Source organism: Acinonyx jubatus, chromosome B4 (genome assembly GCF_027475565.1).
Source record: "Acinonyx jubatus isolate Ajub_Pintada_27869175 chromosome B4, VMU_Ajub_asm_v1.0, whole genome shotgun sequence".
Taxonomy (NCBI): domain Eukaryota; kingdom Metazoa; phylum Chordata; class Mammalia; order Carnivora; family Felidae; genus Acinonyx; species Acinonyx jubatus.
The window spans coordinates 80087398-80102396 of record NC_069387.1 but is presented as its reverse complement, the minus strand read 5'-3'; the positions used below and the strand labels follow the sequence as shown (position 1 = coordinate 80102396).

Sequence of the window (14999 nt, the reverse complement as noted above, 5' to 3'; positions counted from 1 at the left end):
GTGACTGCCTAATATTTATCAATCTCATATGTTTCAATATAATACAGATAAACAAGGAGAGCATATAAAATAAGACAATGTATGCCTTAAGCATAAGTAGAAAATAAAAGACATATGACTTTCAAATAGTTTATATACAGTAAAATAAACACTCAAGCCTATATCAGAGTGGAAAGAATTAGATACTGCAGATAGTATGCAAAAAATATGGTTGTTATAGATATTGTATTTCATATATTTTATAACTTTAAGAAAGAAACTTAGATATTAGTGCAAGAAAATAAAATATAAAGAGTATGTTTTTAAAACATTTTACTCCATTAGCCATTATAGTATACAATATTTTTACTATTTGGAGCAATCAGCAAAATGGTATGTTTTATATCCACTGCCTTTCTATTCAGAATTGTAAATCAATGAGGAAATGGAACGTATACACACTTTGAAAGAAAGACACAACATAGTTACTTTCAGTGTACAAGAAAGCTTAAGCAAATGAGCACAGCCTTGCAAGTATCTGTGAGGTGGATATGGAAGCATATTGTAGAAGTCAAAATTTTGTTTTTCCTTTAGTGGATCTTCCCAATAACATCCTTTCATGTTAATACATACTTTCATTTGTTTCTAGAAAACACTACTTTATGAAGCAAGTTTTGGAAAGCTTGTTTTACTTGCTGGTTCCTCAGGGTATAAATAAAAGGGTTCAACATAGGGGCAATTGAGGTGTTGAGAATAGCTACCCCTTTGGTCAGTGATGCTCTTTCTTTTGCTGAAGGCTTGACATACATGAATATGCAGCTCCCATAAGAGATGGAAATGACAATCAAGTGAGAGGAACATGTGGAGAAAGCCTTTTTCCTCTGAGTAGCAGACGGGATTCTCAGAATGGTGCTAAGAATGCACATGTAGGAAAGAATCACGAATGCCAATGTGAAGAGCAGAGTAACAAAAGCAAAGTAAAAGCCAATCATCTCTAAAAGCCGTGTATCTGAGCACGAGAGTTGTAAAATGGGGAAATAGTCACAGGAGAAATGATCGATTACATTGGCAGCACAGAAATCTAGCTGGAGGATGAGCATGAGTGGTGGGAAAATGGTAAGGAATCCCCCCAGCCATGACCCAAAGACCAGCAGGGTGCAGATTTTCTTGTTCATGATGGTGGTGTAGCGAAGAGGCCTGCAGATGGCAACGTAGCGATCAAAAGACATGGCAGTGAGAAGAAAAAACTCAGACACACCCATGAAGATGAAGAAAAATAGCTGAGCTAAACAATCATTATAGGAAATGGTCTTGACTTTAGTAATGATTGTCCCCCAAAATCTGGGAATAGACACACTGGTGAATGTAATTTCTAAGAAGGAGAAATTCCTCAGGAAGTAATACATAGGAGTCTTGAGATGAAAGTCTGTTAAGGTGAGGATGATGATGGTTAGGTTTCCGGTGACACTTAATACATAAGCCATAAACAGAAAGATAAAAATTATAATCTGAAGCTTTGGGTCATCTGAGATGCCTAAGAGAACAAATTCTGTAATCACTGTATGGTTTCTCATACTGATTTTTTATTTTCTTTAAGCAAAATCTGTTGTAAAACAAAACAGAAAGAAAATGTGCATAGTAAAGGAATTGAAGATTTAAAGGTTTGTATTATTAGCCCCAAGAAATGAAGCCAATGGAACTTTTTTCCTGTTTGCATTTTTGCAGTATCCACTCAGTCCCATTACAGCAGAAGCATTTTGCACATCCTGTTGAAAAGGAAAAATGTATTCACAGATCTATGTTAAAAGTCCCCTCATGAGTGACTGTATACCACATCTATACCTGTGAGCAAATTTGTAACCAAATTTCTAATAGCGCACTACATCTTTTAATATTTAGCTATTCGTTTTTATTTTATTTTAATTCCAGTATAGTTGACATACACTGTTATATTCATTTCAGGTGTACAATATAGTGATTCCAGAGTTCCATACATCACCCAGTGCTCATCCTGACAAATGAACTCCTTAAACCCCATCACCTATTTTACCCATCCCTCTGCAAACCTCCTCTCTGGTAACCATAATCTTGTTCTCTATGGTTAAGAGTGTGTTTCTTGGCTTGACAAAGCAGGAAAGAATATCTAATGGGAAAAAGAATGTCTCTTCAACAAATAGTATTGGGAAAACTGGTCAGGACATGCAAAAGAATGAAAATACACCCCTTTCTTAGACCATACACAAACTCCAAATGGATTAAAGACCTAAATGGGAGACCTGAAACCATAAAAATTCTAGAGCAGGGCACAGGCAGCAATGTCTCTGACATTAGCTTTAGCAACATTTTACTAGATATGTCTCCTGAGTCAAAGGAAATATGTTTCTGCAACAATACTTACTCTGTTTCTAATTTAGATATTGAGACATTGTTTTCCAGTTTCTAAGACTGTGTTCTTAGGACCAAAATGTCCAATTTTGAGTTTTAATTTTGATGCCATTTACAAACCTCATTGTCTTATAAAATTGGGTAGAAGCTGATGACCAAATCACAATTCCTGAGCTTAATAGTAGCTATGATTAATGTTATTCTTAATATATATTCTTTTAAATATGAGCAGAGGAAATAAATGTGTTGTCTATCAGGAAATATTAGAATTTCCTTAGTGATAGATAAGAGTAAAGTTCTCTGTTTATGAGAAAGAAAACTAAAGCCGGAGATATTAGTTAATGCTCACATAGGTAGAGCTATATCAATAATATATTTTGACAGCATACTGTTTCACTTATGTCATTTTTATGTTCCTTATTTAAATTAACAACTGTTTTATGTTTTTTCTTTTTCCACTATTTATCTTTTAAAACTCTCAAATTTGTCTTAGGGCAAGCAGGAACTGATAAGGAAGTGTTTTTGATAACGAAACCTTTCATTGTCTTCTTTCTAGGAGACTAAATAAGTCGAATGAATAAAATTCTTTGTAAAATTTACTTTACAGAAACCACAAATTTCTAAAATGTAAATTATATGACTTTTACCTGTCTTTTTCTCTTTTTATTCTTAAAAATCAATCAGATTTTATCTACGGTCTAAGTCCTCAATAATATTTGCTGTATTTTTTTTTTTTTCCCTATGGGGTGAACTGGGTAAGTCTGTAGGAGTAACTGTCAGGCTTGTATTGCGTCTTTTTATTTTATTTTCTTTATTCCTGACAATCAGCATTCTCTTCCTTTAGGAACAGACACATATTTGTTGTAACATACCGGCAACATTGGCAGATCAAAAGGCAGAGACTGTTATTGTATTTTGAAACATGACTGGAATGCTAAAATGTAAAATTTGTTTTAGTACATATGCCGATGTGATAAATTGGGGATCACCCTGCTTTATTCCAACAAAGTAACCTTTGGAATGGGAGAAAGGTAAACACATTTATTGACAAATCTGGCACATACTTACGTTTTGATATGTCTAATGATTCCAGTCATAAATACAACCCCAGATTTTCTTATTTACTTAATATGTGAGAGAGAATGCATTCATAAACTACTTCAGGATACTTTGTCATCAGTTTTCCCTTGCCTCTGTTATGTAAAAGCCTCTCATACTGAGAAAAAGGCAGGCTTGAGTGCATGCAAGCTTTCTATAGCCTCTGCTCTAAGTGAAGGAATTTCTCTTTATCACTTTTATCTTTCCATATAACCACAAACATTGTTCTGACCTGAACTTAATGAAGTTCTTAAGTTCTGAGAGTTCTTTAAGTGATTTCCAGGGAATACTGCCTTATGACTGGAAGCTAAACCATTTCAAAGCTCCCTAGATAAGAGGAAGATTGACTACTATCCAAAGATAAAACAATTTTACCTTCCCTGGTCACCGTATAAATCCCCCAAGAGACCTCGGTCAAGAAAGGAAAGGTGCAAGGACAGATAAACTCAGATGTGTAGTGATGCCATGACACGCGTCTTTCCAGAAAGCTAAGTGATACAGTGAGGTAAAAGCAAAAGTGTACCTGCTAGCATATACAATCACCTGGCTTCCCTTTGGCTGTACTTACTTTTCCTAATATGCCCATGGCACTTAGTCTACATTTGGGCGGTAATTTATTCTCAGTTCCTTTGGGACTCTTTAAATACAGAGCTGAGCCACATGGTAGTGGACTCTTCATTGAAGGTGGCACCAAAGCTTTATTAATTGATACATCCCCACTTGTATAAAGTAGAATGAATACATGAACAACTTATTTCATTTATTTTTGTTGTGCATTTTTATTATTAACTTTAAAATGAAAATGTCCTCAATGGTTACCAAATTTGTTATAAAAAATCATAAAACATAAAAACATTCTGACTTGAGTGTTAGGTTATTGCCCACGCTCTCCCAAAAACATTTGGATGAAATCCTCTGCCAGATATAAAAATCTTCCCAGAAATCCTTCATCTTGTCACCTGTCAGCCCTAACCAACTTACTACATCTGTATTCCTTGTGACCCAACTGTGGATCTCATTATGCCTTGAAAATGCCTGTTCTGTGCTCAACAAACTTACTTTTGCTCTCTTTTTCAAGTTATTATTGAGTTTTTTTTTTATTTGATTATAGTGCACACACGCTGTTACATTAGTTTCAGGTGTACAACTTAGTGTTTGGCAAGTTTATACATTACATTGTGTTCACACAAGTATAGCTACCAGCTCCCATTACTTGCTATTACAATATCGTTGACTGTAATCCTTTTGGTGTCTTTTATTTCCATGATTTATTCATTCCATAACAAAGTCTGTATCTCCCTCTCCCCTTCCCCCATTTTCCTACCACCCCCCCCCCCCCCGGCAACTATTAGTTTTTTCTCTGTATTTACAGATGTGATTGTGCTTTTATGTTTACTTTTTTTTTTTTTTAACAAGCCACTTATGAGGAGAATCATATGGCATTTTTCTTTCTTGGTCTGAGTCATTTCACTTTACATGATGCCTTCTGTGTCCTTTCATGTGGTCTCATACTTCTCATTTTTCAGGAAAAAAAAGGTTTCTTAGTACCCTCAATATATATATGTCTAAATTTAACAGGGCTAAGGCACAGTAATATTTGACTCCTTTCTGCCATTTCAGACTCACTTCTTACCATCCACCCTCACTTTTTCCACTCCAGAATACCTGCGGTTTTATTTGTGTATTTATTGTAATAATCTTACTTTTTCTTCTCCTTTAGGGCATTCACAGTCACATATGATCTTTACCCTGTTGGAAATGAGGAAAACGTTGGCACTTCAGTTCACTTCTACTCATTCATCAATGATACTTTATTATTGCTTTGTTTTTATTTGAGTATTGATGACACACAAAGTTACACGAGTTTCAGGTTATAATACTGCAGTTCAGCAAGTGCATACACTGTGCTGTTTCACTGTAAGAGTAGCTACCACCTGTCACAATACCACACATTTATAAAAGCATTGACTGTATTCCTTATTCTGTACCTTTTATTCTCATGACCTATTTATTCCCTAACTAGAAGCCTATACCTCCCACTCCTCTTGCCTGTTTTGCCCATCACCCCAACCCCTCCCATCTTGCAAAATCAATTAGTTGTCTGTAATAATGAGTTTGTTTCAGCTTTGGTTGTTTGTTAATTTTTTTTTTTTTTAGATTCTATATATAAGTGAAATCAGGTGGTATTTGTCTTTGTCTGTCTGGCATATTTTATGTAGCATAATCTCTCTATGTCCATTGATGTTGTTTTAAATAGCAATATCTCATCCTCTTTTATAGTTGAATAATGTTTCATTGTATATGTGTGTGTGTGTGTGTGTCTGTGTGCATGTGTGTATAATGTCTTCTTTATCCATTCATCTATGAGTGTACACTTTGGGTTGCTTCCATATCTTGGTTTTTGTGAATAATGCTCCAAAAACTGCAGGGCTGCATATATCTTTTGGAATTGGTATTTTTAGTTGAATATTTGTATTACTTAGAATAGTAAGAAAAATGGTTTGTGTTCCATAACCACTGGTTTTATGTTCACAATCATAAATCACTTACATGGGAGCTTGGAATGTTTAGCTAATGAACTCAGGATTTCCTATAGCTGTATATAGCAAGATAGTGGAGATTAGAAGGTTAAAATTTCATTTTCTCTTATTAAATATTCATGATAATATTAATTCATCTTAATCAAAATTTTGATGTATTTGTGTGAAACAGCAATTTAAGGACCATATCTTGAAAGGTTTGTGTACTTTCTGGTTCCTTAAGGGGTACGTGAAGTGTTTCAACATGGGGACAAAGGAGTTATTGAGAATAGCTACTACTTTTGTCAATGATGGCCTTTTTTCCTGCAGAATAATTAGCATATTTGGAAATGGAGGTAACAACCATGTGAGAAATACAAGAGGAGAAAAACTTTTTCTTGTCTGACTGACAGATGTGATATACATGTAGGACAAAATCACAAATGCCAAAGTGAATAGCGAAGTAATCCAAACAAAGTAAAGGCCAATTACTTCTAGGAACCTTGCATCTGAGAATATGGTTGTACAAGGGAAAGATAGTCACATGCAAAGTGGTCAGTGATATTAGAAGCACAGTTATCCGGCTGGAGCAGAAGTATAAGGGGTAGCATAAATGACCAGAAACATGCCCAGTCATGCACAGAGCGTAAACAGGTTGCAGAGATTCCTGTCTTTGATGGTTGTGTAATGAAGGGGTTTGCAAATGGCAACATAGTGGTCAAGGGACATGGCAATTAGGATGGGAAGTTCAGCCACCTCCATGAAAAGAAAGAAAAATTCTTGGGCTATACAATTATTATGAGAAATGTTTTTGTCTTTGGTAATAATTGCCCTCAGAAATCTAGGAATATATATAGTTGTAAAGGAGAGTTCTAAGAAAGAGAAGTTCCAGGTAAGAAATACATAGGCATGTGTAGATCCATAGATCATCACCAGGTTAGAGTGATGATTAGTCAGGTTTCCAGTGAGATATGTATGTGATGAATAAAAAGATGAAAGTCACAATCAGAAGATCAGGATCATCATAAAGGCCCAGCAGGACAAACTGATCATTTTGTGCTTGTTCATTTCCTTCTCTTTTCTTTCCTCTTTTTTTAGCAATATGTGACAGTGTTAATGGATCTGGAGAACATTAGGTTAGATGAAATAAGTCAGTCACATGACAGAAGAACAAAAAAAGGATAAATCCACTTTTATGAAGTGTTAAAATTGGTCAAACTCATAGAAATGGAGGATAGATGGTGGCTGCCTTGGGACAGGTTGGAGTGGCCAATGGGGAATTGATGGTAGCTGCTATAAAGTTCCATTCTGTGGGGCTCCTGGGTGGCTCAGTTGGTTAAGTGTCTGACTTTGGCTCACATCATGATATCTTGGTCCATGAGTTCAAGCCCTGTGTCAGGCTCTGTGCTGACAGCTCAGAGCCTGAAGCCTGCTTTGGATTCTTTGTCTCCCTCTCTCTCTGCCCCTCCCCTACTCATGCTCTGTCTCTCTCTCTCTTTCTCTCTCACTCACTCACTCACTCAAAAATACACATTAAGAAGAAAAAGTTAAGTTCTGTTAGAGGAATAAGTTCTGAGAATGTTGAAGATGAATATTGTTGAAGAACATTGTTTGCTGTAGTACATTTGCTTACAGTTAATACTATATTGTGCTTTTAAGAAATAAGAGGGTAGATCTTGTGTTAAATATTCTCACCACTTAATAAATATAATTTGTACTGATTCCAAATATAGAGGTTAGATATAAAGACCAATATTAACAATAACAATTACTGCTATTTATTGTTAGCTGTTTATACTATATGCCTGACAGGTTCATTTCCATCCCTAAGTACATTATATATGCCAGATTTATCTGACACCTGCCTTATCAATGGGGAAGTATATGTTGAGAGGTTATAGAAACCCTCAGTTTGCCAACTATTTGCCTTATTTAGCATACAAATTATACTTCAGAGAAGATGAAATTGAGAAACCATGCATAGGTTTTCCCTTACATTTTGAGTCTCCTTCATTTTTCTATAATTTATTTTGTTTGTTTCTCAACAACTCCTGTGATGTATTCCTCAACTGAATAAATTGCATAGTGATCATTAGGCATGTTGGGCTACTAATTAGGATTGTAGTATATTTTCCATTACTAAAAAGTAGTTCATATAATTTAGATTACATTTTAAGTTTCCACAATTCTTATTTAATGTACACACACACACACACACACACACACACACACATATACATACACATCTTTCCAAAATACTTTAGGCACTTAATGCCTTACATAGAGTGAGTGGAAGAATATTATCAGGTGATATTTTATTTTATATGAAATAGATAAATTTTCTTCTTATGAAGCTTTTATTTTCTATGAAACCTAAATGATTTTGTTTAGGCATTAAATAATTTAGATACATGTCCTGTTGGAAACTTGTCCAAAACTAGAGAAGAAGCTGTACATATGTATTTCAGCATAGTCAGAAAATGGAGCTTACCCTCCATGGAATTAGAGAAAGTGACTTATCTTACATATCTAAAACAGATATTGCTTCACTATTGTCACACAATATGTGTACACATGTATATGCATATATATATTTACCTGTATATCTACCTATACAGGATTTGGAAATATGAAGATGTATTTATATTGTTAAAGATCTACACTTCTTTTAGCCAATAGGTAAATTACATGCACATACTCCATTAAGTGAGCAGTATTTCTTGCTTTTTAAATGAAAGCATTCACATGTTCCATAAATCATATGGCAGTTGAATAATTTTTTCCCTAGAGAAATGGCAAGATGTTTAAGGAAAATTCTGTCAAATATCAATGAAATAATAAAATTGTGTTTTCTGTATAGAGTAAGTAAAATATCATAACAATATTTACACAGTGTCCCCTCCATTCCTGGTGATAATGGTTTTCCTAAACAAAACTTAAAGTACAACTTTATCTTATAAAACAATTATTGCTCGAGAAGTTGCAACTAACAAAGTGTTCAGAAAATGGAACCTTTAGAAAGACGTATGAAATTACTGCAATTGAATGGGAAATATATTATAGTGCTTGTAAGCTGTTAAAAACAGAGAACAAAAGTATAAGGATGACAGGAAGGCCATTGTGATTTGAAGAAGTTCCTTGAATTTCATGTTTGTATATTTTAAATTGCTGTGCAAGTGTGTGTCTAATTTATGACACCACAGCATTTCATTTGCTTGAGAAAAATACTATCTTCCTTGCCTTGTCCATGAAGGCTCGCCTGACTTGCTGATTCCTTAGGCTGTAAATAAAGGGGTTCAGCATGGGGGCCACTGAGGTGTTTAGCACAGCAACTCCCTTGCTCAGAGACACTGTGTCTTTTGCTGATGGATTAATGTACATGAAAATGCAGCTGCCATAGGAGATGGAGATGACAATCATATGGGATGAACATGTGGAAAAGGCCTTTTTCCTCTGACTAGTAGAAGGAATTCTTAAAATTGTTCTGATGATATATGTGTAAGACAGAAATATCAAGGCCAAAGTGAACATTAAAGTGAACACAGCGCAGGAAAACCCCAGCGCCTCTAAGAATTTTGTGTCTGAACAGGAAAGTTGCAGCAGGGGAAAATAATCACAGGTAAAATGGTCAATAACATTAGACCTACAGTAATTAAGGTTTAGGAGCAACATGAGTGCGGGGAATATGATTAAGAATGACGTTAGCCACGAAGAGAAGACAAGGAGTATGCAGACTCTGTGATTCATGATGGTCATGTAATGCAGAGGTTTGCAGATGGCAATGTAACGGTCATAGGACATGGCGGCCAGAAGGTAAAATTCAGTGACTCCCAAGAGAATGAAAAAAAATAGCTGAGCAATGCAGTCATTAAAGGAAATGGTTTTATCTCCAGTCATCATGGTGCCCAGGAACTTGGGTATGCTGACAGTTGTGAATGAAACCTCTAATAAGGAGAAGTTTCTGAGGAAGAAATACATGGGGGTCTGGAGGTGGGAATCCAGCAGGGTAAGGGTGATAATGGTCAGGTTGCCAGTGATGCTGAGCATGTAGGTGATGAGCAGAGAGACAAAGATCACCACCTGAAGCTGTGGGTCATCTGACAATCCCAGGAGGATAAACTCTGTTATTTCTGTGTGGTTTCTCATTCCTCAGTTGCTTATTTATTGTTTTCTCCAAACCTCCAGAAGAAAGCCCAAGGAACAAACTCGAAGAGTGGTTAACAAAGGTCCAAGTGTGAAGCCAGAATTTTGCTTAAATAGTATGTCATTTCCTCTGCAGGGGAAATTTTAAGTGAATTGATAATAGCAATAACCTGTTAATTTCTTCTGTTTTATAGGAGAAAACTCTTGTTTAGGCAGGTTTGAAAACATTCAATATCACAAAACTTGAAGTGCTAGAGCAGGGTTTTTCCCCAGGCTTTTCTGACTCCAAATATTACCTTTTAACTTTCAGAGACGTGCCCGTGACGTTTCTTTCCAGTGAGAACTACTTTGTGCTTTTGTTCCAATTGTACACCAGTTTCTTTTTCTCTGTAACTTAAACCTTAATTACACTGAGAATCCTAAAAAATGGAAATATACTGTATTTTTTTAATATAGAGTGTGTTTTGTCCTTCACCATTGATCAACTTTTGCTAATGCTCAGCTTTTACAATTCTTCCTAGTACCTCACAAAGTCAGATATATTACAGTCATCACTACCAGCAACCTTAGGTGTTAGAGTTACAGGCAAGAAAGAGGCAGAAAATAATTTAAGCTGGAAGAGCTTAGAACTGAGCTTGATCACATCTGAATCTCTGGCAATATTTTATAATTTTTCAGCCATGTTCCTATACAAATGATTTTTCCTTCTATTTAAAATATTATTATTGTTGTTGTTGTTGTTGAAGAATTTCCCTCAGTTAAAGAGTTACATAAGTGCTCTGCAAGAAAATGGGGTAAATAGTTTAATTTCTTTATTTGCATATGGTTTCAAAATAGTGAGTTTTAATTTCTTTTTTTAAAACAAAATTTAAATGATATTATCATAGTTATTTCCGTAAGGAAGAGTGACGCTATCTAGGTTTGATTCCAAGCCACTTATTAGGTATGAAGCCATGTGGTCTCTCTGTGTTACTTGTATAAATACAGTTTATTTCTCTGTATACAGGCCTATCTTCCAAAGTCATCATGAGTATTAAATGAGTTAATATATATGAAGCGTTTATAAAAATGCTTAGTATTTTAAAAAAGCCATAATAAGATTGCTCAGTGGAGAAAATGTTCTCTAACCCCTGAGCTGAAAACCTCTGGGATTAGATGGTGTCTTTTTTTAAAAGATTTACCTAAAGTAAATAGTAATGAATAATGAACATGGAGAGAATCACATAGGAACAATAACAACAACAAAAAGGAGGTGGAATCACCTGGATGTATCGTACCTGTGAAAATCTTAGCTTTGTTTTTCCGCTTTATGACCATGGTGACCTCTCGCCACCATGGTGTATCTGCTTCTTGCACTCTATCACACTCCCTGCCCTCCAACAATCACTTCTCTCAATCAGCTAAGATACAATCACCACATGTAGAAATTTGCTGCACTTCAACACTGCTACCAATGGCGGCCAATGGCCGCTTAGTTTCTCCCCCTCCTTAGTAATCTTTCTGAGAATGATTGTGAAACTTGCCTTAAATAAAATATGTATATGTAACTAGCCTTGTGGGTAGCAGATTTCAATGACACCTCAAATCACCTTCTTCCCAACTTCACAACACTAGGTTTAATACCCTTAGTACGAGTCAGTCCCCTAAGAATCTTAGACTTATTCTTCCCAGCCCACCAAACATCTGTGCTGACATCTCCTGTGAACTCCTCACCACATTGTGCGTGTCTGAAAGTTAGGATGCAGTGTTGCCTTCAAAACCATGTAACACAATCTAATGCCCGGAAGAGTCACAGTAGGCTTAAAATAAACACTTGTTGAATTCATTAAGTGATGTTGAGTTTGTTGTTGAATCACACCAACAGGTGAGATTCTCCATTGTATGCCCAATTCCTACCTGCATTATGTAGGTTGTGTCTTTCTTTTACAAGGTGTAGTTGCCTACTTTATCTACTTTTCAGCGTGTATTTACCTACTGGACCTAAAGTCCCTGTACTGAGTAAATTTATAACAAAGGACATGTAAAGGAGCGCAATATTTTTGGATATATAATTTTTAAAAACATCATAAAATATTATTTTAAAATTATTTTCCTTAAGGGCTCCTGGGTTGCTCTGTTGGTGGAGTGTCCAACTCTTGGTTTTGGCTCAGGTCATGAGATTATGGTTTGGGGTCAAGCCCCATGCTGCCAGCCCAGAGCCTGCTTGGGATTGTCTCTCTCTTCCTCTCTCTGCCCCTCCTCAACTTACACTGTCACTGTCTCTCTCTCTCTCTCTCAAAATAAATAAATAATCTTTAAATACATAAAATTACTTTCATTAAACTTCTTTAATGTTCATTCTTTTAATTAAGATCATTTCTGCTCAATAACATCACTTGTCTTTGATCAGGGTTTCCTTTTCATTGAAAGTGCTAGTTTTTCTTAACACCTGGAAGTCCCAAAAGGCATTCTTATCAAATAGAAAATATCATTCTGAAAATTGAAATTTTTGTACTATTTTACTGGCATTGGAGATCCAGGAATAAAAATAGTGTATATTACTCTTCCATAGGTCATAATGTGTCAGTGCACTGTATTTTTACCACAACTTCAAGGGTTGTTTTGTTTTGTTTTTTGTTTTTTTTTGCTTTTTCTTTTTTCCTCTTACATTCCTATCAATTTTAAAACATTTTTGAAAAATAATACCATGACAGACTTACACATTCTGGCTACTGATTAAACCCTTTGGAGGAATGCGCAAAGAGCTGTGAAGGAAGGTATTAAAAGATAATGAAGACTTCATGTGAACATCTGAAAGTGAATACTGACAGGCCAATTTTGTAGGACCAGAGAACACACTTGAACTGCAAAAGAGGGGCATTTGGGTGGCTCAGTCATCTGATCGTCCCACTTTGGCTCAGATCATGATCTCACGGTTGGTGGTTTTGAGCCCTGCTTTGGGCTCTATGCTGACAGCTTAGAGCCTGGAGCCTGCTTTGGATTCTGTGTCCCTCTCTCTCTGCCCTGCCCCTTCCCTGCTCGCACTCTGTCTCTCTCTCAAAAATAAACATAATTTTTTTTTTTTAAAAGAACTGTAAGAAGAGATGATCCACTATCACAGACTTGGGGGAGATATGCTATACTATTTATGTAAAGATGTTAATGAAAAGTCAATGAATTGTATTCATTTACCAACTTCAACTAAGCCTGATACATGTTATGCCTTCATTCATTCAGCAGCCTTTTGGGAGAAATAAACTGCAGTGTTTAACAAGGTGCATATGATTCCTCAAGCCTGAGGCCATCCCAAGGATGTATTCATGCAGTGGATAAAGGATATCTCTAAGCATTTAACTCCTCTTTATTGTTTCTGAAGGCAGATCCATATTTCCCCCTGGAAGAACATGGTTTACATTAACCTCTATATTATCTTCTACCTGTTTAGTCAAAATCAAGAATCCTTCAAGGACCCCTGAGACTGGCTCTTTGACATATTCAAAATGAAAGTTAACAATAATACTTCATTTTTGTTGAATAAGATGGCCACAAAGTACCTTCAAGGTTTCATTCTGAAAGCACCCCTGCATAAGCCCTTTCAAAGTTGTTAACCACCAATTTAGTATTAACAATGACCTGTTAGTATTGTGACTAACTTGAATTTAAATAAATAAATTAAAAAAAAAAGACAATGGGCCTTTAGATAAACTAGATACTGATAACTTCTTTGATGCCCAAGATGAGAAAGGGAATTTGTTTTAAAGGATACATTACAGACAAAAAGGATGTTTTTTTTGAGAAAACTAGGAGTCTTAGACTGATTCCATTTTATTTGTGGTGAATTTTGTTGTTGTTGTTGTTAATGTCTCAGTTGCCCTGGATGGACATATCTCTTAGTAATGCAATAACTTTGAGAATCTAATTGTTTCAACTTTTTCTGTTTACTAAGTTAAACTTCGTTAGAGGTCATTAGCAAAACTTCACAAATCATAGCTTCCAAGCAATGTGCTTTATGATCAAATCACTCTTTTTTTTTTTCTTTTTTTTTACCTCATGAGTAAAGAGTTGTTCAGAGATTAGGCTCATACATTAGAGGAAAAGAAAATTGTTTAATTCAGTGTCATGGGTAACATCTAGTTCTGCTTCATGATTACTCTAAATTTACTTGCAATGTTCAGTCTTGGGCTTTGGGCCATGACACAGGTGTTCTCTAAGAACTTCTTTAGGACTGAATAAAGCAAAGTCTCCCGTGGAGAACCTAGTGAGCCACTGGAAGGATTGTACCTGTAGGAGTTGGCGGCAAATACTGGTTCCTAACCTCAAGCTTTCAGTTCTTTATTCAGACATCAATAAGCAAAGAAAAGAGGGAAAGTGCATAAACTGATAATGATTATGGTATCAAAACACTATTAATTGCTTATTCATGACACTCTAGGGTGAATTACTGTCACAGAGCGTATGTGGGCTCTGCAGTCAGAGAAACGTGAGTTAAAAATACGAATGGGCTGCTTAATGGATGTGTGAGTTTGGACTTTACTCAGTTTCCCTAAGCATCAGTTCTGTTTCTCATGGAGTTGAAATTTGAAGGGTGTTTTGGGAACTAACTGAAATAATATAAATGCAAGTGCTCTATAAACTATGTGGCACTTACTATGCTTTAAGAGGAGCTGGTGTATTTACTTTATTTTCTTTTAGCTGAAATTGATTTCCAAGTCTGGGAACATTATTAATACTATCTGTGATTGAGCAAAGCCATTATTGATTCCAATGAAATTCTAAGGACGTTTATATTCTATCTCATTTAGCCTTTATGACACATCTTTGGAACTTTTATCTTTATTCCCAAACGAAGCACCAGGGTCAGTGTGGTTTTGTACATGAGATATATTTATACAGCTG

The 14999-nt window shown here is 35.6% G+C and overlaps 4 protein-coding genes across 6 annotated transcripts in view; all 4 read right to left on the bottom strand.

Annotated features, from left to right (window-relative positions):
• The window catches only part of LOC106970341 (olfactory receptor 6C1-like), a 164173-nt gene that overhangs the window by 30511 nt on the left and 118663 nt on the right, over nucleotides 1-14999 (bottom strand). Inside the window, exon 1 of one of the 2 annotated variants that reach the window (XM_053226346.1) lies at nucleotides 5096-5213. The exons of the other annotated variant lie outside the window; for it this stretch is intronic. Coding sequence (XP_053082321.1) covers nucleotides 5096-5098 — 3 coding nt within the window. The 5' untranslated portion in view covers nucleotides 5099-5213. Of the gene's footprint in view, nucleotides 1-5095; nucleotides 5214-14999 lie in introns of those variants that run through there. 2 annotated transcript variants of the gene reach the window in all.
• Nucleotides 1-14999, bottom strand: part of LOC106970340 (olfactory receptor 6C3-like) — a 165644-nt gene that overhangs the window by 32096 nt on the left and 118549 nt on the right. The window contains exon 1 of one of the 2 annotated variants that reach the window (XM_053226347.1): nucleotides 5096-5125. The exons of the other annotated variant lie outside the window; for it this stretch is intronic. The gene's annotated coding sequence lies outside the window, so the exon portion shown is untranslated. Of the gene's footprint in view, nucleotides 1-5095; nucleotides 5126-14999 lie in introns of those variants that run through there. 2 annotated transcript variants of the gene reach the window in all.
• On the bottom strand, nucleotides 383-4756 carry LOC106970348 (olfactory receptor 6C3-like). The gene has a single exon (XM_053226351.1). It carries the CDS (start codon nucleotides 1551-1553, stop codon nucleotides 615-617), a length of 939 nt encoding a protein of 312 aa, XP_053082326.1. The 5' UTR covers nucleotides 1554-4756; the 3' UTR covers nucleotides 383-614.
• Nucleotides 8557-10725, bottom strand: LOC106970349 (olfactory receptor 6C1). Its single transcript, XM_015066962.3, has one exon. The coding sequence runs from the start codon at nucleotides 10125-10127 to the stop codon at nucleotides 9189-9191; it is 939 nt and encodes a 312-aa protein (XP_014922448.1). The 5' UTR covers nucleotides 10128-10725; the 3' UTR covers nucleotides 8557-9188.